The sequence below is a fragment of the Narcine bancroftii genome, chromosome 6, assembly GCF_036971445.1.
Source record: "Narcine bancroftii isolate sNarBan1 chromosome 6, sNarBan1.hap1, whole genome shotgun sequence".
NCBI lineage: Eukaryota > Metazoa > Chordata > Chondrichthyes > Torpediniformes > Narcinidae > Narcine > Narcine bancroftii.
In genome coordinates, this window is record NC_091474.1 from 86,577,548 (window position 1) to 86,603,523 (window position 25,976).

The window sequence follows — 25,976 nt, forward strand, 5'->3', positions numbered from 1 at the left end:
ATTTAAATTTAGTAGTTTCTTCCTTTTAATTTGGTTATGTATTCCATTAATATTTAAAGACATATAGTTCAGCGTAGCCCTTTTATATTTTGTTTATCTTCTCTTTCCGTTTTTCCATCATTACCTTTCCTCCTTTTCCATTTCTGTTTTCTTATTTTCAACTCTTTATAAGACAACATTCCTACAACATCCAACATTTTCCTTATTCTCCTATTTCTATCTTATTTATCCCCAATCTCCCCTTCACCTCCTGAGTTGTCCTTTATCCCTTGTCGGACAACCACATCTCCCCTCTCCATTTGGATTTGCGAATCCACTCGCAAGCGTCAACTGATTTTGCAGTGACCGCTATTTCCCCCCACCCCGCCTCCCCCAGAAAAGATTTCACTTTTCATATGTCACAAAGGTCACTCTTTTAATTCCCTCCTTATTCTCTCTATTCCATTACCTTCCCTTATTAATTCTTGTCTATACTATCTATATTTTCCTCTAAGTACAGATACATTCATGTATGCTCATTGTCTCTATTCACTCTTATACCTCTTTACCCGCATACATATCAATCGTGATCATTTTTACTCTCATTACCCGTCTTCATCCCTCAGTCTATTTTTGTCTTTACCCACATACATATCAATCGTGATCATTTTAACTCTCATTACCCGTCTTCCTCCCTCAGTCTATTTTTGTAATTGTTCTGCAAATTTTCGTGCTTCTTCTGGATCCGAGAATAGTCTGTTTTGTTGTCCTGGAATAAATATTTTCAATACCGCTGGATGCTTTAGTATAAATTTATACCCTTTCTTCCATAAAATCGCCTTTGCTGTATTGAACTCTTTTCTCTTCTTTAGGAGTTCAAAACTTATATCTGGATAAATGAAGATTTTTTGCCCTTTATACTCCAGTGGTTTGTTGCCCTCTCTTACTTTTTCCATTGTCTTCTCCAGTACCTTTTCTCTTGTAGTATATCTTAGGAATTTTACTACAATAGATCTTGGTTTTTGTTGTGGTTGTGGTCTAGAGGCCAATACTCTATGTGCCCTTTCTATTTCCATTTCTTGCTGTAGTTCTGGACATCCTAGGGTCTTAGGGATCCACTCTTTTATAAACTCCCTCATATTCTTGCCTTCTTCATCTTCCTTAAGGCCCACTATCTTTATGTTATTTCTTCTGTTATGGTTTTCCATTGTATCTATTTTTTGAGCTAGTAGTTCTTGTGTCTCTTTAGTTTTTTTATTAGATTTCTCCAATTTCTTTTTTAAGTCTTCTACCTCCATTTCTGCTGCTACTGCCCGCTCTTCCATCTTGTCCATTTTCTTTCCCATTTCTGTTAAGGTCATCTCCATTTTATTTATTTTCTCTTCTGTGTTGTTTATTCTTTTTCTTAAATCCTTAAATTCCTGTGTTTGCCATTCTTTAAATGACTCCATGTATCCTTTAATAAGAGCAAGTATATCCTTTACCTTGCCTTTCTTTTCTTCTTCTATTTCGCTGTACTCTTCCTCTTCCTCTTCTTCCTCTGGGTTGACCATCTGTTGTTTCTTTGGTGCCCTTTCCTCCTCTTCTTTCTTGTTTCTAATGTCTTCTGTGGTCTCTTCTTGCTGCAGGTGTTCTGCAGCTGTCGTTGCCGGCTGTGGAGATCGACTCCCCAGCTGGTCCCCCCTCCCGTCGGTGTGTTTTTTTTTCATTCGCATCGCGCATGCGCGGTTGCGCACTTTTACTCGGCTCTGCGAGCCATTTTTGTAGTCCATTATTTACCGACCTGAGGGAGCGGGTTTCTCTCTCCGCAGCGGGCCTCTTCGGACAGGTAAGGCCTTCACCTTTTTCCTCCTTTGTCTTCTCTTCCTCTCTTCTTACCGTTGCTTTCGATTTTTCTTTTTTTGTCGCCATCTTCTTTCCACCTTTATACTCACTTTTCTGTAACTTTTATTTCTGTGCCTTTGTGTTTTCCTTTGTTTTTCCCGACTTTTCTGGAGAGGGCTGGAGTTCCCCGTCCGGCCACTACTCCATCACGTGACTCCTCCCAAAAAAAAACCACAATGTTAAAGTTAATTTTCATTGGAAAAAATTTAGCTTATTGGTGAAGCTTTATTGAGAGCTCTATCGAGAGTGTCCTGGCCAGCTGCATCACAGTGTGATATGGTTGCTGCAGAAAAATGGATTGGAGGTCAATTCACAGGATCATGAGTGGCATAGAGGATCACTGGAGTCTTCCCCCACCCCTTCCCATCAATGTGATCTATCGGGATTGTTGTCTGAAGAGGGCGCACAAAATCATTGTGGACCCCTTCCACCCTGCACACAGCAACTTTCAGCTGGGAAGAGATACAGCTTCTTCCCACAGGCAGTGAGAATGGTGCAGCACCAAAGGAGCTGGTTTCAATAACCAACCGAGACTCTTATTTATGAAACAATATTTATTTATTTGATGATAAATATGAATACTTGTCCTGCGTGTGTGTTGTTTGTGTGTATGTGTGTTATATCTGGTTGCGTGTATGTGTTTTGCAATGAGGATCAGAGAATGCTGTTTTGTCAGGTTGTGCTCGTGGAATCAGATGATAATAAATTTGACTTGAGGCCTGCTAATTCAGTAAAAGCATAAATTTTAAAATCTATTTGTGCGATGCATCTGGTACGAATAGTTAAGAAACATCGCTTGTTCACTCTTGCATGTAACTTAAAATTGAAATTTTCTAGATTCACCATGGAATAATTCAGCGATTGTCATTTTAAAACTATTTTCCCCAGCGAATAGTATTGCTGAATCAATGGCAGTATCCAATCCACTCAGCCCGATGAGTCTGCTCCACCACTCCACCATCAGCTAAATAATTCTCACAAGATTGTGTGTTGCATGGATTGGCAAACTAACTGCTATGGGGTGTCAATTTAAAAATTTTGTATATTTTATCTATTTATGTTATGCATTTTTTTTTGCTGGTTGCTTGAGGATGTAGTTGATTGCTGTTAATTTGAAATCTGTCAGTTCCCTCTGTAGAAAAAAGCCCAGGACATTTATGTCAGCCAGCTCATTAGAATTTCCCCTTTTTTACCACTCTCTGTGATTTTTTTTCACGTCCTTTTTCAAAATTGGCTTTTCATTAATTGCTGAGATTAAATTTGTGATTTATGTGTGATTTCTTACCACTTAGTGAAAGGATATTTGAACTTTTATCCCTGATTCTACTTGATTTCCATCACCGCTTTCCCCTCGTCTTGTATCGGATGGTGCCTGCCTTTCACTTTCAAGTTTTGAAGAAGGTCTGCATTCAAATTGTTAATGCATCTTTTCCTCTTCTGAGTCACATTTTTTTGGGGGCTGAATCAATGAACTAGTTCAGCAAGCTGGTTTTGACACCCTTCTGGAAGCAAATTGCAAATTCAGCTTTATTTTGATCCACTCAGACTGTTGAGGGAAAGGAAGCCAGTATTTGCTGACATGCATTGGCAAGTTTATTGATGCTGATTTCTAAAAACTTTATCTAAGATAGCTGTAATGTTAAACTAGGAGCATGTGTGCAGGACTTGGTCATAGTTTGAGGTTAATAAAGTGTATTTAGTGCACTCTTGCTGAAATTTAATTCCTATGTAAAATCCCTTGCACATTTATACCATGATAATCATTTTTATATGAAATATTGATTTGTCTGAGTCGGGAGAATGTGCTAAAATGTGATAATGGATGTTAAGAGAATCAGCTGAATATCTCATATTTTATGATGTGCAACAATACTGATATTTGTTTCATTGTGAGCATTTTCAACAGATTTGGAATTTTTCAGAGGATGGCTGATTCTATTTCCAATTAATCCTTGGTACTACTGTGCTTGTACTGTTACTTTTTAGTAACTGCTTAAAACTATAAAATGTATGGCTTCATTTGTGTTCTTTATCACTTATTAGGAATGAACTAAAGAACGTGAAATATATTTATTGCCTTAGGAACATAGGAAGTAGGAACAGGAGTAGGCTAAAAATGGCCCATCGAGCCTGCTCCGCCATTCAATATGATCATGGCTGATCTAATTTATGACCTAACTCCACCTACCTGCCTTCTCCCCATATCCCCTAATTCCTCTATCATGTAAAAATTGATCTAACCAAATTTTAAATATGTTTAATGAAGCAGCCTCAACCACTTCCCTGGTTAGAGAATTCCAAACATTCACTTGATTGTCCTTTTCAAAGAATGATCCCTGCAGCCTGTTCTACATCATAATGCATTGCTTTGAAGCTTTTTTTGGTTTTATTTAAAAAAATAAACATTATACACATTGAAAACATATACAAAGGAAAATAGTGCAACATCTTTTTACTTTTTAAGTGTCACATTTGTAAGTGCCTTCCTTTACTGTACTGTTAGTGTTAACCATTTATTTTACAACATGGCACTCTTGTCTCTAATGTGGCCCCCTGGGGTTACTCTCTTCCCCCCACCAGTCTTAGCCCGTCAGTGGCTGGTGGCAGGAGATCCTAGACTTTGGACCTTCAACACAAGGCTATTGTGTTGGCGCATGATGTCCCTGTGTGCCCCTCAGCAGGAACTCCTGAGCCTGGAATGTGCAATTTGACAGCATTCCCTCATCGACACATCGATGTGTTGGAAAACAAACTCGTTTAGGATAGACCAAAGAGTGCCTTCCAGCGGCCTAGGATGTCTATCTCTACATGTGTTACCAGCAACAGCCCATAAATCAAAGAATCCTCTATTATGCTGCTGCTAGGGAATGAACGGTGTGAAGGTGTTTCTCTGCACCCTCTTAGTGAATCCACAGTCTGCAAAAGGTTGGACAACTGTCTCCTTCCTATCACATTCATACAAGAAAGAGTTGTCCCTGGCTCTTTGTAGGGTGGGGTAGTTTTAAAGGTGGTAAACAAGAAAATCTGCAGTTGCTGGGGTCTCGTGCAGTTCACAATAGTGCTGCATCTTTTGGAAATAAAAAGTAGTCAACATTTTGGGCCTGAGCCCTTCGTCATGTTTTTAAATGATATGCTAAGTTGTTAGTGCAGTGAAAAATAGGGTGAAGTCAAGTGATTAACTATTTGGTGACATCAGAACAGTACTTTAAACCCTGATTATGTCATAGTACTGAAAATTCATCAACCTGACATGTTAGCTCTTTCTCTTTCCACAGATGTTATCTGACTTGCTGTATATTTTGGGTAGATTTTGTTTCAATATCAGTAATTTTTTTTAATTTGGATTCGAATTTGACCAAGGATAATGCAGTTCTGATACTTTAAATCTTCATTAATCTCCTTCCATCACCTTTGATATATAATTTTAGGATATGGTCACTCTGCTGTTCTTTACCTTTAGGGAACCATATCAAAATAAAATTGTTTGTGTCTCATCTATTTTCTCCCAAATATAAGGTTAATACTGTAGTTAGAAAATAAATTCAAATTTTCAATGCAGAGATGTTACTTAAGTGAACAAATATGGTATATTTCAGTGCCACACAACTGTGAAAAGTGTTGATTAACTTGCTTGATAGTTTTTCTATCTGATTAACAGGAAACTAAACTTCCCTTTGTGTTTTTTTCTAAGGCATCTTTTTTAACTTTTTGTCTTTGTGTAGGATATTCTGAACAACTTGGAGTCAGGTGATCTGGATGAAGATGATCTCATGTTAGATGTTGATCTGCCTGAGGATGCTCCTTGCAAAATAGGTAAGCCAAACATTCCTCCTCAATTTCAACAGAACTCGTTAGTGCTGCATTCAAAGAAATAGTATTTTTCAATGTTTCGAACTGAAAATAATGTACAGTACAACTCTGATTATCTGAAATGGCATTCTCCGAAATCCTCAGTTTTCTGAAATTTTTTCAAAGTCAAACTGACTGGGGACATCAGGGTCCCGGCGCTGGCAGCAGCGGACCTTGGGCTCCCGACATGGCAGCAGTGGGGAACGCAAGCTTCCAGGCAGACATGTGACACTTGGGCTCCTGGCATGAGCGGGGACTCGGTGGGGAGGTGTCAGTGATTGGCAGTGGCCAGTATTTTTTTTTGGTGAGATTTAAACATTTTATTGCTTTAAAAAGTCTTACTTTGTTGTTTGTTGTAGTTTAAACACTGTTAAAAGTGATTTGCTTTTGCTACTAGGCTGTTTTTAAAAAGTGACCTGTTCTCCGAAAAAGAAATTTCGGATAATTGGAGTTCTACTGTTATGAAATGCTAAATGCTAGAAATGCTAAATGCTAAAATTGTCACTTTTCCTTGCCATCCAACACCATGTCTTTGTGATGTCAACTTCTATATCAAAATAAACTGCATTTTATTTTGTAATGGGAAACAAAAATACTAATGACAGACCTATACATGAGACCATTTTAAGAAATGTTGAAGTTTTCTCGATGAAGATTAAACACTTTACAATAAGGGAATTCTAACTTAAGTGTTTCCATTTTTTTTGCAGCAATGATAGGTTTTCATAATTTATTGAAGTACTCACAATGCTAAACGTGACAGTATGGTAATTTCTCCAGAATTATGTAGAATTCATTCAATTTTTTAAATGTTTTTGTTCAATATTTGATGCAAGCAAAATGGGTACACATTACAAAGTTGTATACCTCAGAACTTGAGACAGGGGTCATGAGGCAGGGTCTTGACTTGCAACGCTAACCATCCTTTTCCCTCTACAAATACTCCTTGAAGTGCTGAATCTCTCCAGAGGTTTGATTTTACTTCCTAATTGATTTATTTGAATTTAGTGTAGGTCGTATAAACACTAATATTTAAAACAATTCTCAGCAATGAAAAATAAAATCTATACTTTCCACCAAACTAGTAATTTCACCTTTCCTCACATTCTAGTTTGTGCCTTTAAACACTTACCCGATTCACTGTTGTTATTCAAAAATGAAACCTGCAATTTTTACCTGTTCTGACCTATGTGTTATTTCCAGACCCAAAGAGTCTCTTGGTTCAGAGCATTTACAGGTGGACAATTAATGCAACAGTGAAAGCAAAAACAAGTAATAAAAAATAGAGGAAAAGAACATTAAATACATAATGAAAGTTAACTTTTGCCATTCTATGCCATGCTCACAGTTTGCATGCAATGAACATGAATTAATTATCTTGAGATCATAACAGTATTAAATACAGATTATGTATTCAAAACAAGCTCAGTTATATATTTTGCAATTGCTGGGACCCTTCTCCTATTTGGCAGTTTCCTAGCATGTTGATGTAAAATATCAAAACTAATTTCAAAATGGAGTTTTGAAGGAATTTGAAAGGATTAAAAACTGAAATGTTAAACAAAAGATGAAAATATGGGGATCTCTTTGGCAGTTGAACCATTATTTAATTGTAGAGGCTGGGGGAATTTTGTGATCGACCTTAAATTTCAATCTGCCTTCTCTTCACGGGTGCTTATTTCATCACTGTTATTCGATGTATGGCCTTCTATCTAAGTCAAGTTCAATTTCCACTGCAGGGACTCCAGCATGAAAATCTGTTCTGACTCTTCCTCATTGTAGAATTGAAGAATTGCTACATCATTTTCAGGTTGAGAGGCCCCAAAGTGTTATTTTGAAGAGCAGTTCAGTTATCTCTGGTGACATATTTAATATTTGTCTTTTAATCAACCTAACTAAAATAGATTACTTGGTCATGATGCTCTTTGTGGGAACTGTGCACAAATTAGCTGGAGCATTTTGTACCTCATAACAATGACTGCACTTCAGAAATGTTTGATTGGCTTTAAAGTGCTTTGGTATATAGAGGTTGAGATGTACAATATAAATCTTTTTTAGTTATTATTTTTCTCAACCATACACTTCTATCTTCCCTCTGCAATCCATCAATGGCAGTTACTCAGTAGATTTCCTCTTCCTTCTGTCTGCTCCTACTCATTTTCCCACCATGACTAGTTCCTCCATATTCACTTCGGAATAGGAATGTTTCTTCCTTCCTGTCATCTATTTTAGATTTTAATGTATCATTTCGTGACAATAAAAGGAACCATGAATGTATTCAAGAATCAAGATTCATTTATTGTCATGTAATAAAACAGAAAATGTAATATTACACAAAATATCCTTTGTCTGCCATAAGTATTGCTTGGCTTCCCTTAGAAGAAGCAAGAGAGTCCCTTTAGAGTCACTGAGTGTACATGGATTCAGCTCCAGAACTCCTACAGCTTCTACAGCCCCACAGACCCATTTTCTATCCATATGTTCATATGCCTTCTACTCTTCACCATTTTTACAGTCTCCTTTCCATGCTGCATTTATAACTTCCTACAGAACACTTTGTGGTCTGTGATTTAAAATTGATTTCAACAAATTTAGACATTCAATAGAATTTCTTGAATGGTTGGTGCAAGGAATATGGGATGATTCGCACCAGGTTGGTATTTGATATGTGCAGCCTCCTAATTCATCCCATTCCTACTCTGAAAATTATTGGCAGGGTGATTTGCATTGTTAATTAACATTTTATTTTATAGTAAACTTTCAGGCTGTTTACAGCAAATTGAATTTTGGTGCATATATACTGCATAACTCAGATTTTCTGAAGTGGTCGGGACCGAGTCTTTGTCGGATAAATGTTTTTTTTTCAGATAACTGGTCAATTTTTAAAAACAGCCAAATAGCCACAGCAAACTACTTGTATCAATGTTTTTTTTTCTTTGGCTTGGCTTCGCGGATGAAGATTTATGGAGGGGGTAAAAAGTCCACGTCAGCTGCAGGCTCGTTTGTGGCTGACAAGTCCGATGCGGGACAGGCAGACACGATTGCAGCGGTTGCAAGGGAAAATTGGTTGGTTGGGGTTGGGTGTTGGGTTTTTCCTCCTTTGCCTTTTGTCAGTGAGGTGGGCTCTGCGGTCTTCTTCAAAGGAGGTTGCTGCCCGCCAAACTGTGAGGCGCCAAGATGCACGGTTTGAGGCGTTATCAGCCCACTGGCGGTGGTCAATGTGGCAGGCACCAAGAGATTTCTTTAGGCAGTCCTTGTACCTTTTCTTTGGTGCACCTCTGTCACGGTGGCCAGTGGAGAGCTCGCCATATAATACGATCTTGGGAAGGCGATGGTCCTCCATTCTGGAGACGTGACCCATCCAGCGCAGCTGGATCTTCAGCAGCGTGGACTCGATGCTGTCGACCTCTGCCATCTCGAGTACTTCGACGTTAGGGGTGTAAGCGCTCCAATGGATGTTGAGGATGGAGCGGAGACAACGCTGGTGGAAGCGTTCTAGGAGCCGTAGGTGGTGCCGGTAGAGGACCCATGATTCGGAGCTGAACAGGAGTGTGGGTATGACAACGGCTCTGTATACGCTTATCTTTGTGAGGTTTTTCAGTTGGTTGTTTTTCCAGACTCTTTTGTGTAGTCTTCCAAAGGCGCTATTTGCCTTGGCGAGTCTGTTGTCTATCTCATTGTCGATCCTTGCATCTGATGAAATGGTGCAGCCGAGATAGGTAAACTGGTTGACCGTTTTGAGTTTTGTGTGCCCGATGGAGATGTGGGGGGGCTGGTAGTCATGGTGGGGAGCTGGCTGATGGAGGACCTCAGTTTTCTTCAGGCTGACTTCCAGGCCAAACATTTTGGCAGTTTCCGCAAAGCAGGATGTCAAGCGCTGAAGAGCTGGCTGTGAATGGGCAACTAAAGCGGCATCATCTGCAAAGAGTAGTTCACGGACAAGTTTCTCTTGTGTCTTGGTGTGAGCTTGCAGGCGCCTCAGATTGAAGAGACTGCCATCCGTGCGGTACCGGATGTAAACAGTGTCTTCATTGTTGGGGTCTTTCATGGCTTGGTTCAGCATCATGCTGAAGAAGATTGAAAAGAGGGTTGGTGCGAGAACACAGCCTTGCTTCACGCCATTGTTAATGGAGAAGGGTTCAGAGAGCTCATTGTTGTATCTGACCCGACCTTGTTGGTTTTCGTGCAGTTGGATAATCATGTTGAGGAACTTTGGCGGACATCTGATGCGCTCTAGTATTTGCCAAAGCCCTTTCCTGCTCACGGTGTCGAAGGCTTTGGTGAGGTCAACAAAGGTGATGTAGAGTCCTTTGTTTTGTTCTCTGCACTTTTCTTGGAGCTGTCTGAGGGCAAAGACCATGTCAGTGGTTCCTCTGTTTGCGCGAAAGCCGCACTGTGATTCTGGGAGAATATTCTCGGCGACACTAGGTATTATTCTATTTAGTAGAATCCTAGCGAAGATTTTGCCTGCAATGGAGAGCAACGTGATTCCCCTGTAGTTTAAACAACAAACAAACAACCAACAAAGGAAGGCCTCTTAAGCATTAAAATAATGTTTAATTCTCACCAGAAAATTGTTGGCTGCGGCCAAGTCCCTCATGCTGCACCGATCACTGAGACCTCCCAACCGCCAATCACCAGAACCTCTTAACCACTGCCACTGATCCCTGTGGAGGTTTTCTGGGCCGGTGGAGCACTGGAGAATCTGTGGGCTTCTGTCTCCCCGGTTACTGGAGATCTCGACCCGACGCCCGAGTCTTGACTCCTCCCCTCAGCCTACTGCGGAAGGCCAAGGGGGTGAGCGGGGTGCCAAGGAGGGAGGAGAGGGAACACCATCGAGCCTGAGGTCCCGTTCTGCTTGATGATGCTGGGTCAAGGGATTCTTCCGAGTGTTTGTGGCTGGGAGAAATTCGCGCACAGTTTGAGAGGGAGAGTTGGAGATAAAAGACAATAGGGGAATATAAAGAAGAAATACAAAGATAGAGAGGAAGGAGTTACCTGAAACAAGGTCAATCATCATTCTAATTTCATGTTGAGTGAATTTTTTTTTAACCTCTGAGGTCAGTTCGGCTCCAAAAAAAATTCAGATAAATGAAGATTTTTGATTTGTTTTGGGTATCCTCATTTATCTGAAATTAAAATTTTTTTTTCGGATAAATGAGGATTTCAGAGAATCCGATTTTGGATAATTGGAGTTGTACTGTACATTGTATAATGTGTATAACAGTAAACTCATTATTATTAAACTTTTTTTTGCCATCCTTTCCTCTCTATGAAACTTTTCTTGAAGCGTTGATGATTTTCATTTTTACCAGCTAATATCATGTCTGATATTTACTGTAATCATTTTCTATCTAGAATTTAACAAAGAATTTATAATTTTTTTTCCTTTTAATATTTCACTTCTCTATTCTCTTTTCATATACTTTTGAACTATGATGTCTCCGAGTCCCAAACGAGGGCTTTGGCCCTGAAATAGCCAAAAATGATTATTGTTATTCCACTCTTACCGTGTCATGCCAAGTATTTCCAGTTTTTTTGGCATTATATTTAGTTGTTGGTATCAAACAAAATACTAATTTATGGCAGGCCAAGGCATTTAAATAAGGTAGGCAAAGACTAAAATGATTAACAAGGGCATCTTAAGGGTGCAAGTTAATTTTAGTGAAATATGAACTTACAGATTAAAGACTCCTTTATTGTTAAATTGTATAGCACATGTAATATTACATGAAATTACCTTCTGCCTTCTATAAAGCAGGCAAAAGCCCCTTTTCCACTGGCACCCTGCCCCAGGAATTAACTGGGAAGTTACTGGGACAGGTCCAGTGGAAAAGGAAAATTGTCTGAATGCTGGCGTCAAATTACATCACTTCACCCTGGGGATTAACCACCTCTACTCCTACTCCTATCTCTGGCATTTGCTAACGCTGACCTGCTGATAAAACCAGTGGAAAAGGGACAGCAGAAAGTTGGCCATTTCCAGTTGAAGGTAGAGCACTCCGATCCCCAGGGATGAGTTGTGTTCAGTGGAAAAACAATTAGTTTCCCAGTTAAGGGTGGCCCAGTGGAAACAGCACAAAAGAGTCACCATTAGTTTCGCCCGCCACCCCTGAGAGAAAGAGAGCCACTTTGTGTTCCTGGATTTGCCTCCAGCCCTCTCATAGCCTCTGCATCTGCACAGACTCCTATACGATCCAAGAATAAAAGATGATTAATTTTGTTTATTATTACATTTTGTCTGTTAGTACATGACAATGAAGGAATCTTGAAGTGCTTTTTCACTTGGAAATAATTTAATTTCCAAGATTCTTAACAAAGGAGAAAGGAGATGATTTGTATAGTTTTTTCACAACAGTTTTGATGATTTTAGTACGAGAACATAATACATGACATTGAATATTCTGAAAATAAAAATGAGGGATTTACAATTCTACAACAATCTTTTATTTGAGTTGGAGATGGAGGGAACTTCAATGTTGAAATCTGGAGCTGTACTGTACAAGAGTTGAATGGTCACTGTAATTGATTATTAAAGGTAAGAAGATAAAGGTTCCATTATTGTCAAGTAATACTACATTGTATATAATATACATGAAATTCTTTGACTTTTGTCTACTGTAAGGCAGACAGAGAGTTGCCACTTGTCCAGCTCCCCTCCCAGAAACCTACAGCATTTGATTAGGGAAATGTTGTAATTTGAAACCTTCAGGTTTTATGAGAGGTTTATGCATCATTGACATTAAAAAGTTTTCATTTTTCATTGTATTATTCTATTCTCACATCACATTGTTATAGATATTTCATGAAAATGTTTACTAATTGAATATTGGCTTTTACTGACAAGCAAGTTCATTCCACAGCATTTGTGGATTCCTCTTAATTCTATTGCAACAATTTGTTCGTTGCTGCATCTTCCTGGTGTGTGAATGCTGCTTGGACTTGATTGAAATACACAATGTTGAGATGGGCTGCTTCACATTGGTGCAAGCATTAAAATGTAATGAGCAATGTTATATGTTGAATGTTTGTGGAAGGATGTTTGTGGAAGGATCAGACAACCACAGGATTCTGTAGCTTGGCAATAAACATTTTATTATAATCTTTGAGTTGTGCTCTATGGAATAGTTATAAGGTGAGACCTCTGCCTAATGATTATGATTGGATAATCAAGATGAGGATTGAGTTCGCATAAAAATGTACAGGATATTGTTATTTATTTGTAGTTAAGTTCATGCATAGCATTTCCAATCAGAGAAGCCTACTGTTTTACCATTAGGAGGCACTGTCTATTTAAAAATACTGTATCTATAGCCTTGCATCTTTGTGTTATGGTTCAGCTAATTCTGAAATGGCTGAAACTAGAAACAAAATGAAACCCTTTGTTAAACGCCCTTAAGAGGGATGACACTAGAAATGCCACTCAATTACCTCTGTGTTGTCATTACAATTTTTATTTATGAATAATATGACATATTTGGTGAGTGGTAGTTTTTTTTGGTGGTGGTTCTAGGGAAAATAAATCTGAAAAGTCAAAAGGTTGGTGTAGAGGAAAATATCTGCATTAGTTTTACATTTTGACATTTATCTATATTTTGGATTACTTTTAACCATCTTCACAATGTGTCTCATTCTCATTATGTTATACATACAGAGATTAATATAGAACCTTGCTCCAGGAAAAGTCGAGTGGCAAATCCTATCTTGGAGAACTACTTTTGTTCTGAGCCCCTGCAAAATTACCACATTAAAAAAAATCTGCTAAATAAATAATCAAACAATAATTCTGATTAAAAGTTTTATATTAAACTATTTTGTTATTATTTTAATTGGAGAGTATTCATTGTGTAGGTATACCCATAATTAATATCCAGATAATGTAATGATCTGACCCATTCCATGACTTTTTCAGTGAGATCTGTGACTGGAATTTCTTAACATAATTCTGGTTATAGCGGTTAGTGCCTCAGAGTAGTATGGAGAGGGAAGAGTGAATCTCAGAGGTTATCCCTGCGGCAAGTGGATAGGGGTGGAGGTGGATACGACATGGCTGGTAGTGGGAGAGGATAATCTGTCAGTTATGGAGGTTGGTGGGATGGAAAGTGAGGACCAGAGGAACTCTGTCCTTGTTCTGCCTGAGGGGGTTTGAGGTAAGGACAGAAGTACAAAATTTCAGCATCGGCAGCTTTAGGAACAGAATGGTGGAATGTATCAGGGCAATGATCTTTGGATAAAAGGAGTTTTTAATTGCACAAATGACATCAAAGTTTACAAGTGCAGCTGTACTTGGACAGAAGCAGAAATGTTTGCTCAGGCAAAGGGAGGGCAATGATCACTGAATTACTAAGTCAGAAAAACCATTGGATGGAGGGCAATATTATCAACGAAAGCTGAATATCTGAAATGCAGAATAAACGCCAGCTCACATTGTAGAGCACATCGAAAGAAACAAAGACTTGTTGATCCAAACCAAGGCTTTTATTAACTAAAAGACTGGAGCATATCACAAGTAGGTCGACCAGTCCAGAATGACCTGGTGTGGCTAGGAGCAATCCTTTAAGACCTGCCAGTACGTGAGGCTACACTCTCAGCCAATCACAGTCATCCTCCACTATCATCTGTACATATACACATTGGTGATAGAATCTGTACTATCACACCCTTTCTCAGAAAAGTTGTATAAAGAGTACTTGGGGAGTTGATGGAAGCTGTGACTCTCACCTCAAATGGGCTTTTGACTTTTACAATTTCTGTTTCTTCTTCTGTTCCTTTCTCTGTCCCTTAACTATTTCATGGATTCCAATAGCCCTTTTAGACATACAGCAGTAACAGGCCCTTTTTGTCCATGAGCCCATGCTGCCCAAATTCCCCAATTAACTTGCAACCCCCCCAATGTTTTGAAGGATGGGAGGAAACCCATGCAGACACAGCGAGAGCATACATACTCCTTACAGACAGCACTGGATTCAAACTGGGTTGTGGGCACTGTAGGAGCGTTGGGCTAGCTGTGCCACCCATTGTTGAAGTGAAATGGATTGACATGAATGAATCAATTTTGGATACTCTTAATATGATTTATTTACAAAAGTAATGTCCCATTTAATGATTATATGGTATCAGGTCTAATTAGATGTACTTTCAGCATTGTTTCCACTATCTTGACTGTGTTTGTCCTTTCAGAGATTTAAAATTAATTTAACAGTTTTGCCAACAAATGTTTATTAATTGTGTGAAGAGTGAATATATGAAACTGCATTAGATGTTTAATGTAGTAAGAAAACCACTGGAGAAACTAATTTGGTCATTCAGCATCTGTGAAGGCAAAGGGATGATCGATGTTTTGGGATAAGACCCTGCATCAGCATCAACAGTTCTGACACTGGATCTTGAATGAAATGTCAACCATCTCTTTGCCTCTACAGATTCTGAATGAGATCCTGAGCTCCTCCAGCTGTTTGTTTTTTGTTTCAGATTCCGGCTTCTATATTCTTCCATCTATTTAATATGTTGTCTATCAAGAGTTCATGCTTCAGAATTGTTGGGAAGAAATATTAGGATCACTGCAATTTAGATCTTTGATTTGGTGGTGATTTTGTGAATATGTCTTCTGAGTGCTCCAAGTAAAAAAAATTCCATGATGAAGAACCAGAAAAAAGACATTGATTAGTATTGTGGCAAATTTTGAGCTTTTCTTAACTCTGTTAAAAATTTTGAATATCTGTAGTTTAGAAAAATAACCTTTGGTCAACCGAATGGTCACAAAGCATGGCTGATTTGCATAAGGTTTCTTGATCCAATATGTTTGAGAAAAATAATTTATGAATACATTCTTGAATATTGAAAACTCTGGTCAAATCAAAGTAATATGCTCAGGTTCTATTTTAAATATTTTTTCCTGGTCTTGTCTCATGATTTAAAAAATATCACATTTGTTATGTCCAAACCTGAAATAAAATTATTTGGAATAGCGTTTTAGAATTATAAGCACTGGAAGCCATAGTTGAAAACTTTTGGCTTCCCTGTTATGGTGACAACCTTTGTACATGATCTCTGGCTTGGTTCTTTACTAATTCTTGTTGAGTTGATGACATTAGATCTTCGTTGAAAATTCTGTATTAAATATCTAAAAATTCATGGTCTTAAATGATTCTCTTGATAGAAAAATATTGTTAATTGCATTTAAAATAGAACAGAGTTTCCAAATTGCATTCAGTATTAAAAATAAAAAAATAACTTTTTTTGCATTATTTCCAATGACAAGTTATTGCAAGAAACTGAATTATATAATTGAATATGTTGATGAAAATAGATCTAAGTGAGTAATTAACATCAGACTATAGAGTTTACTAAATAAATTATTCAATTTAAGTGGGATATTTGGAATAGGAGTAAATGATTTGACAACAAGTACTGAAAAAACAAGGCACTAAAACATATCAGGCTTTCTAGAGAAAAGAAAATAAGATGGTGAACTGGTTCACTTACCTGTGTCCTGACCAAATAATTCTTTCATGGCCATTAATGATATTTCAGTTGGCAAAAGAATGTGTACAATGCAAGATAATTAATGAAATAAAGGGATGAAAAGTGAAGAGTGGGATAAAAGGACAGAAAATATTGATTAAAGGAAGAACCAACCAAGATCTTAAAACATTAATTTTTAGTGCCCATGGGCATTCCATGATGCAGCTAACACTAAAGGAGTATTCACAGTGGAATAATTACATGCCCATCTGTCAAGGCTGAAGCAAGACCAAGAGTGAAGAACAGAGAAAGTCCAGTACAGTATGGGGTCAAAGTTCATGATTGACTGAGCAGCAGTGATTTCCACTCGCCCACTAACCACCTACACGATATACTTTAAAGCACCGGAGAGGTACATTCTGTCTCCACAAAATCCTCTAACTCTATGGTTGCATGAACAAACCAAGTGTCAGCTTTTCCATGTCAGCATCTCCAGCTTCAAGGTTCCAATTGTTGATCAGCTTTGATGGCTATTTAAGTGTCCAACATAGAATCTCAATAAAGGCATTGCGCTGAGATTCATCTTGATGAGATTAACAGGACAGAAGAGATATTTCAAGAATATAAAGCCTGCTTGAAGAATGCAACTCACAAGTAGTAAGCCATAACCTAATAATCAAAAGGGAAAAACATCATCCAGGATGGTACCAAGAATCTTAGATGTATACAAATTGTCACAGGAAGATTGTGCCACCTCCCATCTTAACTATTAATCTTTAATGTTGAGCATCTCCTGCTGCACCTGTATCAGAGTCTGTGGATCATAATCACTGCGGAGCCCAGGTACTGGTTGGAAACAAGTCTTCACTACCCTGAGAGACTGCCTGAGAAGGTTGTGAAACAATATAAAATGAAGCAGCAACCAGTGTAATTCAGCAGAAGAGCAATAACAGGCGAAACCTCTAAATTATTATCAACATAAATTTTGCCAAAATTATTATACAAAAGAAAAATTATGTAACTTTAAAATGCTACATTGTGACTGAAAATATAGCTGTGGAAATTCAGTGCTACTAAATGTCTTGTGGAAATTCAGCCCTCTGTCAGACAGAACTACATGGAATCCTGCAGAATTAAACCTGAGGTTTTGAATTGCGCTGACATCAACCTTTCCACTGCTCAAATGCCCTTTCTTACTTTGATTACTTCTTTGTCCTCTGATCCTTTTCCTTTGCCCTCATCAACCCCCCCCCCCCCCATTTAAATGCCATCTACTTCAACCAGTCTGCGTGTCACTGAATTTCTGCACCCATTGCGTCAATAAAAGTTTTGAAATTATTCTACGTTAGAATATATTTTCATGCACCTTGTTCTGCATTTGGTAATATATAAAAACATTTCTTCATATTTTGAGGTGAAATTAAATGCAGTGTTTTTGCAATGTTAGATCTTGACTCGATACAGTGACCATGCTTAGTGCCAATGTGAACTTCAGCTCAAAATTGCTTTCCTGTTGATGATGCAGGAAATCCAACCTCTTTCTCTGTGCTGGCATGTCACCTGGAGCATTTTTCTTGAATCAAATTTAATTAAAATTATATGCATGATGGAAGATTACATATTGATAAACATAATATAAAGAAACTGTACTAAAACAAATCCATAATCTGCTGCCAAAAACAATGACATTTGAATCTAAGGTGATAATGAAAAGGTAGAGTAGTCATTAAAGCTCTTTCCATCTTCAAGTGGATGAAAGATAAATTTTTGAAAAGGTGCACAAAGAAATTGTGGATGCATTAAGAAGTAAATCCTAAATGTCACATAAAAAAAAATTCACACTGTGAACCATATCGATCAAAATACATACAAACATTTCCCTCTTAAATATACACAGTGGCATTTTCTCCCCTTTTTTCCCCCCTACCTTCCCTCCCCCCTCCAAACCCATTAAATGTTCAACATATACAATACAATAAAACCTTTAAACAATGTAATCACACAATGAAAATAAACAAGAAAATTGTGTCATCTACTTTTACACACTGGATCAAGTCATTTTGTCGTCTTATCATTTTAGGGAGTGGAGGTCTGAGGCAAGCCCTCTCTGTTATGTTCCATGTACGGTTCCCAAATTTGTTCAAATAATGTGACTTTATTTTTTAAATTATATGTTATTTTTTCCCAATGGAATACATTTATTCATTTCCATGTACCATTGTTGTATTCTCAGGCTCTCTTCTGATTTCCAAGTTGACATTATACATTTTTTTTGCTACCACTAAGGCTATCATAATAAATCTTTTTTGTGTTTCATCCAGTTTGAGGCCTAATTCTTTACCTCTTATATTACTTAGAAGAAAGATCTCTGGATTTTTTGGTATGTTGCTTTTTGTGATTTTATTTAATACCTGATTTAGATCTTCCCAAAACTTTTTCACTTTCATACATGCCCAAATTGCATGTACCGTTGTTCCCATTTCCTTCTTACAGCGAAAACATCTATCTGATAATGTTGGATCCCATTTTTTAAACTTTTGGGGTATGATATCTAACCTGTGTAACCAATTATACTGTATCATACGTAACCTTGTGTTTATTATATTCTTCATAGTTCCAGAGCATAACTTTTCCCATGTTTCATTTTTTATCTTTGTTTAGATCTTTTTCCCCACTTTTGTTTGGGTTTATAGCTTATTTAATAATTTTCCTTCTCTTGCAGCTTGATGTACATGTTCGTTATAAATCTTTTTATTATCATTGTTTCTGCAATCACATATTCAAAGCTGCTTCCTTCTGGTAATCTCAGTCCGTTTTTTAATTTATCCTTTAAGTAGGCTTTCAGTTGATGATATGCAAACATTGTACCATGAGTTATTCCATATTTGTACTTTATTTGTTCAAATGTTAATAAATTATTTCCTAAAAAACAATTTTCTATTCTTTTAATTCCTTTTCTCTCCCATTCTCTAAAGGAAAGGTTATCTATTGTAAAAGGGATTAGCTGATTTTGCGTCAATAATAATTTTGGTAGTTTAAAAAATAGACATAGCATTTGTGCAGGAAACGCATCTAACTGAAGTGGAACATAATAAATTAAGGAGAGACTGGGTAGGGCACGTAGCGGCAGCATCATATAATTCAAAAGCCAGAGGTGTAGCTATATTAATTAATAAAAATGTACCAATCAAAATAGAGGAGGAAATAATAGATCCAGCAGGGAGGTATGTAATGATAAAGTGTCAGATATATTCAGAATTCTGGAATTTGATCAATATAAATGCACCTAATGAAGAGGATCAAAAGCTTATGCAAGATTTTTTTTGAAGATTGTAGATACACAGAAGGGGATTTTAACCTTAATTTGGATCCAATGTTGGGTAAAACTGGACAAAAGACAAGACAAGCAAAAAGAATAAAGTAGCCAAATTTATGGTTAAATCAATGCAAGAAATGAAGCTTATGGATAGATGGAGGAGGCAGCACCCAAGGGAAAAGGAATGCTCATATTATTTGAGTAGGCATAAAACATACTCAAGGATTGATATGTTTTTGTTGTCAGCCCATATTCAAGGGAGAGTTAGGAAAACTGAATTGCTATCTGATCACTCACCCCTGTTATTAGCAATGGAACTGGAGGACATCCCACCAAGAACATATAGATGGAGATTAAACTCCATGCTACTTAAAAGACAGGATTTTAGAGTATTTATTGAGCGCCAAATTAAAATGTACTTTTAAATAAATAAGGAATCAGTGAAAGACAAATTTATATTATGGGATGCAATGAAAGCCTTCATCAGAGGGCAGATAATAAGTTATGTAACTAAGATGAAAAAGGACTACAATCGGGAAATAGAACAGTTGGAAAGGGAGATAGTAAGTACAGAAAAAGAACGAGCAACAAGGGACAATATAACAAAAAGAAGAGAATTGGCGGATAAAAAAATAAAATATGAAACATTACCAAAGTTTAAGCTGGAGAAGAACATAATGAAAATAAAGCAAAAGTTTTATGAGCTAGGAGAAAAAACACAAAATATTAGCCTGGAACAAGCTAAAAGAATTGTATTTGCATCAAGGAAAAAGGACAAACAAATTACATATAATCCAATGGAGATTAATGAGAACTTTAAGGAATTTTATGAACAATTATACCAAACTGAGAACAAGGGGAAAGATGTTAAAATAGAAGAGTCTTTAGCTAAAATTGAACTGCTAAAATGGCAAGAAGAGGAGCAAAACAAACTGATAAAACCATTTGAAATAGAGGAAGTACAGGATATATTAAAAAAGATGCCGAACAATAAAACGCCTGGAGAGGATGGATTCCCAATAGAATTCTATAAAACATTTAAAGAGTTATTAATTCCTCCTCTTCTGGAAGTAATGAGCCAGATAGAAGAAACACAAAACTTGCCAGATTCATGTAAGACAGCAATAATTACAGTAATGTGAAAGACGGGGAAGGATCCACTAAGACCAGCATCATATAGATCAATATCTCTACTTTATTCATATTATAAGATGATAGCAAAATTATTAGCAAACAGATTGGCCGACTGTGTTCCAAAAATAGTAAAACAAGATCAAATTGGATTTATTAAGCAAAGACGAACAGCGGATAATGTCTGTAAATTTATTAATTGAATTCATACAGTTCAAGGAAATAAGATGCCAACAGTGACTGTTACTTTAGACGCAGAAAAAGCCTTTGACAGGGTAGAATGGAATTATTTATTCAAAGTATTATAGAGGTTCAATCTACCAGAAAAATATATTAATTGGATTAAAGCATTATGTAATGGACTATTGGCGAAGGTAACAGTAAATGGATATGTATTGAACCAATTTAAATTAAGTAGGTCAACTTGGCAGGGATGTCCACTGTTCCCTCACTGTTCGCTTTAGCAATAGAACCATTGGCAGAACTGATAAGAATAGAAAATAAAATAAAAGGGATAAAAGTAAAGTAAGAGTATAAAATCAGTTTATTTGCGGATGACATCATAGTATACTTAACAGAACCAGAAATATCAATAAAAGAACGACATAAGAAATTGAAGAAATATCGGGGTACAAGATCAACGCAAATAAAAGTGAAACGATGCCAATGAGTAATGCGGATTATACAGAATTTAAAAAAGAATCACTATTTAAATGGCAAACACAAGGAATCCGATACCTAGGTATTAGATTAGATAATAATTTAAGACACCTGTACAAATTAAATTATCAGTCACTAATAAAGAAATTGCAGGAAGACTTGGAACATTGGAAAGAATTACCATTAATTTTGATAGGGAGGGTAAATTGCATTAAAATTAATGTCTTCCCAAGTATACAATACCTATTTCAATTGTTACCAATTCCCTAACAGAGAAATTCTTTAATGAACTAAAGAGAATAATAAGAAAATTTTTATGGAACGGGGGAATCCAAGGATAACATTAGATAAATTAGCAGAGAGGTATAACCAAGGTCGTTTGCAGTTACCAAACTTTAAAAATTATTATAGAGCAGCACAATTAAAGTATTCATCAGACTTTTATCAGACAAGGGAAAAACCAGATTGGACTAAGATAGAGCTAGATAAAATAGGGGAGAAGGTACTGGAACATATACTTTATAAGCTGATACGATATAAAAGCTCACCAGTATTGCATCATTTACTCAATATATGGAAGAAGATTCACTTAGAAAGGAAAAAAAACAAATGACCAACTAAATGTCACATTGATGTACTGGAATGCTCATGTTAAATCTGATCCTCATTCCCACTAATATTTAAATAAAAATATTTTTATAGACTGTTGCCTGCTGACAAAGCTCTTTTCATGACATTACAAACAAAGATCAGGTCTTAAAAGAATAATTCTCTCTACCAAATGTTTCAAGTAGCTTGAATAAAAAAAATAAATTTGTGGTGCAAGATGTACTGTACTTGAGAAAAATACTTAAGGTTTGGTAGACCACTCAATTCTAAATTATGTAATCTATTCCACATTTTGTAGAATCTGAGGTTAAATTGTTTTTTTATGTAGGTGAGTTCATTAAAAGAAAAACCTTCATATTAGGATAAAGAAAAAATAAAGATAAACTTAATATCTGAGAAATATAATTTCCTTTCTTTCACAAGGGAATTTTTTAATAACTTACTTTATAATTTTTGTCACAGGTTTTTCTTTTTTTTTCTTTTACCCCTTATTGGGCATTATCTTTTTTCTCTTCTTGCTCTTTTCAATATTATCACTGATATAGTATGAAGAATGTGTCCACTGCTAATTCACTCCAAACCTAGATTTAAGGTTTTGGATAAGATTAAGTTAAGAATCAAATTATGGCTATGTTTTTGATTTAAAATTTATGTATGTAATGTATATGATATGGAATAAAACTGGTTGACCGTTTTGAGTTTTGTGTGTCAACCACTTTACCTATCTCGGCTGCCCCATTTCATCAGATGCAAGGATCGACAACGAGATAGACAACAGACTCGCCAAGGTAAATAGCGCCTTTGGAAGACTACACAAAAGAGTCTGGAAAAACAATCAACTTAAAAACCTCACAAAGATAAGCGTATACAGAGCCGTTGTCATACCCACACTCCTGTTCGGCTCCGAATCACGGGTCCTCTACCGGCATCACCTACGGCTCCTAGAACGCTTCCACCAGCGTTGTCTCCGATCCATCCTCAACATTCATTGGAGCGCTTTCATCCCTAACGTCGAAGTACTCGAGATGGCAGAGGTCGACAGCATCGAGTCCACACTGCTGAAGATCCAGCTGCACTGGGTGGGTGACGTCTCCAGAATGGAGGACCATCGCCTCCCCAAGATCGTGTTATATGGCGAGCTCTCCACTGGCCACCGTGACAGAGGTGCACCAAAGAAAAGGTACAAGGACTGCCTAAAGAAATCTCTTGGTGCCTGCCACATTGACCACCGCCAGTGGGCTGATATCGCCTCAAACCGCGCATCTTGGCGCCTCACAGTTTGGCAGGCAGCAACCTCCTTTGAAGAAGACCGCAGAGCCTACCTCACTGACAAAAGGCAAAGGAGGAAAAACCCAACACCCAACCCCAACCCACCAATTTTCCCCGTGTCTGCCTGTCCCGCATCGGACTTGTCAGCCACAAACGAGCCTGCAGCTGACGTGGACATTTATCCCCTCCATAAATCTTCGTCCGCGAAGCCAAGCCAAAGAAGAAGAATGGAATAAAATAAAACCTATGAATGATGATTTTAAAAAAAACTACCATAGATAGAATGTATCCTACCTTGTTGAGAGAAGAGTCAAATGGAGGATTACAAAGGTTACAATTTGTTTAATAACGAACAATAAATCTTGAAGCATAGCTCAGGTGAAGAAGCATTTAGAAATAATCCAGGAGAGAATGAACAGCCTTCTGGGCAAGCATGGAATAGTAGAGTTAATGCAGATTTGTTGGGTGCAAATTAATATTTGAGTTTATTCATTGGATTAAGAAAAAGGTCAGTGCAGATGATGTGTATAAGGTTTCAATATTTTAAGAGAGATAGTTCTCATCTGATCGTGAGTGTCTGAAAAAAAAAAAATTATTCGTGTGTCAGAAGTAGGCTAATAGTGTTTCAAGTAAAAACACAATGTGGAGAAACTCAGCAGGTCAAACCGTGTACTTTGAGAAGAAAAGATACATAGAGAATACTTCAGGCCTGAGCCCTTCATCAAGGTTTGAGCAAAATGATGGGAGGTGGGGGAGGAGCACAGGCTCACAGGCACGAGGTAATAGGTGGAAAATGGAGGGAGGGCACAACAGCAAACGGGAAGAAGAATAGAGAGGGAAGGGGTTGGAGAGCTGGAGGAAAGAAGGCAGAAGGATAGACAGAGAGATAGAAAGAGAACTGGGAGTGGTCTAGCAGAAACGAGAGAAGTCGATGTTGATGCCATCTGATTGGAGAGTGCCCAGATGGGATATTAGATGTTGCTCCTTAACATAATATTTATATAATAAACTAAATGTAGTATTTAGTTGTGTTAAAATGCATTGTGGAATATTGCATTTTCTTTGTTTCATTAATGGCTTCATTGCTGTTTCTTATTGATATATTCAATGACAGCAAAGTTGGATATTTTGCAGTTGGATTTTTTTTTCCTTATGTTGTTCATTCAGTGTAATGTGCTATTTTCACTGGAATTGATGAACAGATTTCATTTCCAATCCATGGCCACCTTACTCTAAAGGTAGTGCAGTGAAGCACTGGCTCTCTTAAAAGTTATGATAAACCTAATAGTTTCTGTTTTTGGAATTTGGATAAAAAATAATCAATGACATATTCTGGACTCATCATGTTTTAATTTATTAATCAGGTAATGAGCCTGATAGATCACTCTTGGCTTAAGTGATGAGCGGAGTATTGAACTGGTGCCTGTAGTATTGAACTGGTGCCTTTTCTTATATTAAAAATTGTTAGATTCATGGGAGATATAGATGGTGCTGTTCAATGAACCTCCGTTTGGTTATCACTATCACAATTTATTTTTCAAAATTCTTATGGCAAGCTGATTGCATTTTTATTAAAAAGGGATGCTTTGAGTTAAAAATTAATGGTTCTTAAAGGTGTGCTTTGACATGCAATATGTTGCAATGCTCCAGAGTGATTAAGAACAAATTTTCATTTCCTTTCACATTTATTTAACAGCATCATTGTAGTTCAAAAAAACAAATTTCAAATGATGCATAATTAGACATCAGTCAATGTTGAGTCAAGTGGAAAAGTATTAAGAAGGATGGCTAATAATTGTAAAGACAGCAAAACTCAGATGATTACAAGACTAATATGGACGGCTGAGGACATGGTATTGCTGGGTACATTTTGGATATGATTAGTCAATTGGACTGGAACCAAGCACTGAAAAAAAAAATGGTACAGCTGCCTCAACATCAGCACTGCCACTGGTGTGGGAGAGTGGGGAGTAGAGACAGAGTGCTCTTCTGTGGTGTGCTACTGCCACTGTTAGTGATAGCCCTGTGAAGGTTTTAAAGGGTCTGTTGACAGGATTGGAGTGACTATTGTTAACATCAGCAAAGCCACTGAGGTCGTTGCTTAAATGCCAACACACAGCAGACCAAGAGAGTTTGCAGGTTCTGGGGAAGCTGAGGTTCTGCGCAGGGCACCAGAGTGGGAGAGCACTGCCTCACAGAGAGGGAGAAGCCTGGGAGAGGAACACAACGGAGAGGGTGGCCAGTGCAGACCAGTGATGGATCAGAGGCCAAAGGACTCACACCAGGCTGCGGGCTGCTGTACTGGGACTGGAATTTGTGAGTGCCAAAGGGAAGCAGGGATCCTGAAAGGCTTCAGGTATTAACAGCTTCCTAGTCATATTGTTCCTCAGCCAATAATGCTAGTTAAAAGTATTCTTTTAACTATTCTTTTAAGTATTCTAAAGAAATCTCTTGGTGCCTGCCACATTGACCACCGCCAGTGGGCTGATATCGCCTCAAACCGTGCATCTTGGCGCCTCACAGTTTGGCGGGCAGCAACCTCCTTTGAAGAAGACCGCAGAGCCTACCTCACTGACAAAAGGCAAAGGAGGAAAAACCCAACCCCAACCCACCAATTTTCCCCTGCAACCGCTGCAATCGTGTCTGCCTGTCCCGCATCGGACTTGTCAGCCACAAACGAGCCTGCAGCTGACGTGGACTTTTTACCCCCTCCATAAATCTTCGTCCGCGAAGCCAAGCCAAAGACTTAGAATATAACACCTAATATAATGTGTTGAAACTGTGATGATGCTATAATGCATTTATCTCATTCCAT

The 25,976-nt window shown here is 37.6% G+C and overlaps 1 protein-coding gene across 10 annotated transcripts in view; it reads left to right on the plus strand.

Moving 5' to 3' along the window:
• Positions 1-25,976, plus strand: part of ccser2a (coiled-coil serine-rich protein 2a) — a 499,558-nt gene that overhangs the window by 85,212 nt on the left and 388,370 nt on the right. For all 10 annotated transcript variants that reach the window (XR_011340229.1, XR_011340227.1, XR_011340228.1 and 7 more), the window contains one exon: positions 5,586-5,676. Coding sequence is in view for 6 of the 10 variants with exons in the window: in XM_069885631.1 (XP_069741732.1) it covers positions 5,586-5,676 (91 nt within the window). In the remaining 4 variants the exon portion in view is untranslated. The remainder of the gene's footprint in view (positions 1-5,585; positions 5,677-25,976) is intronic.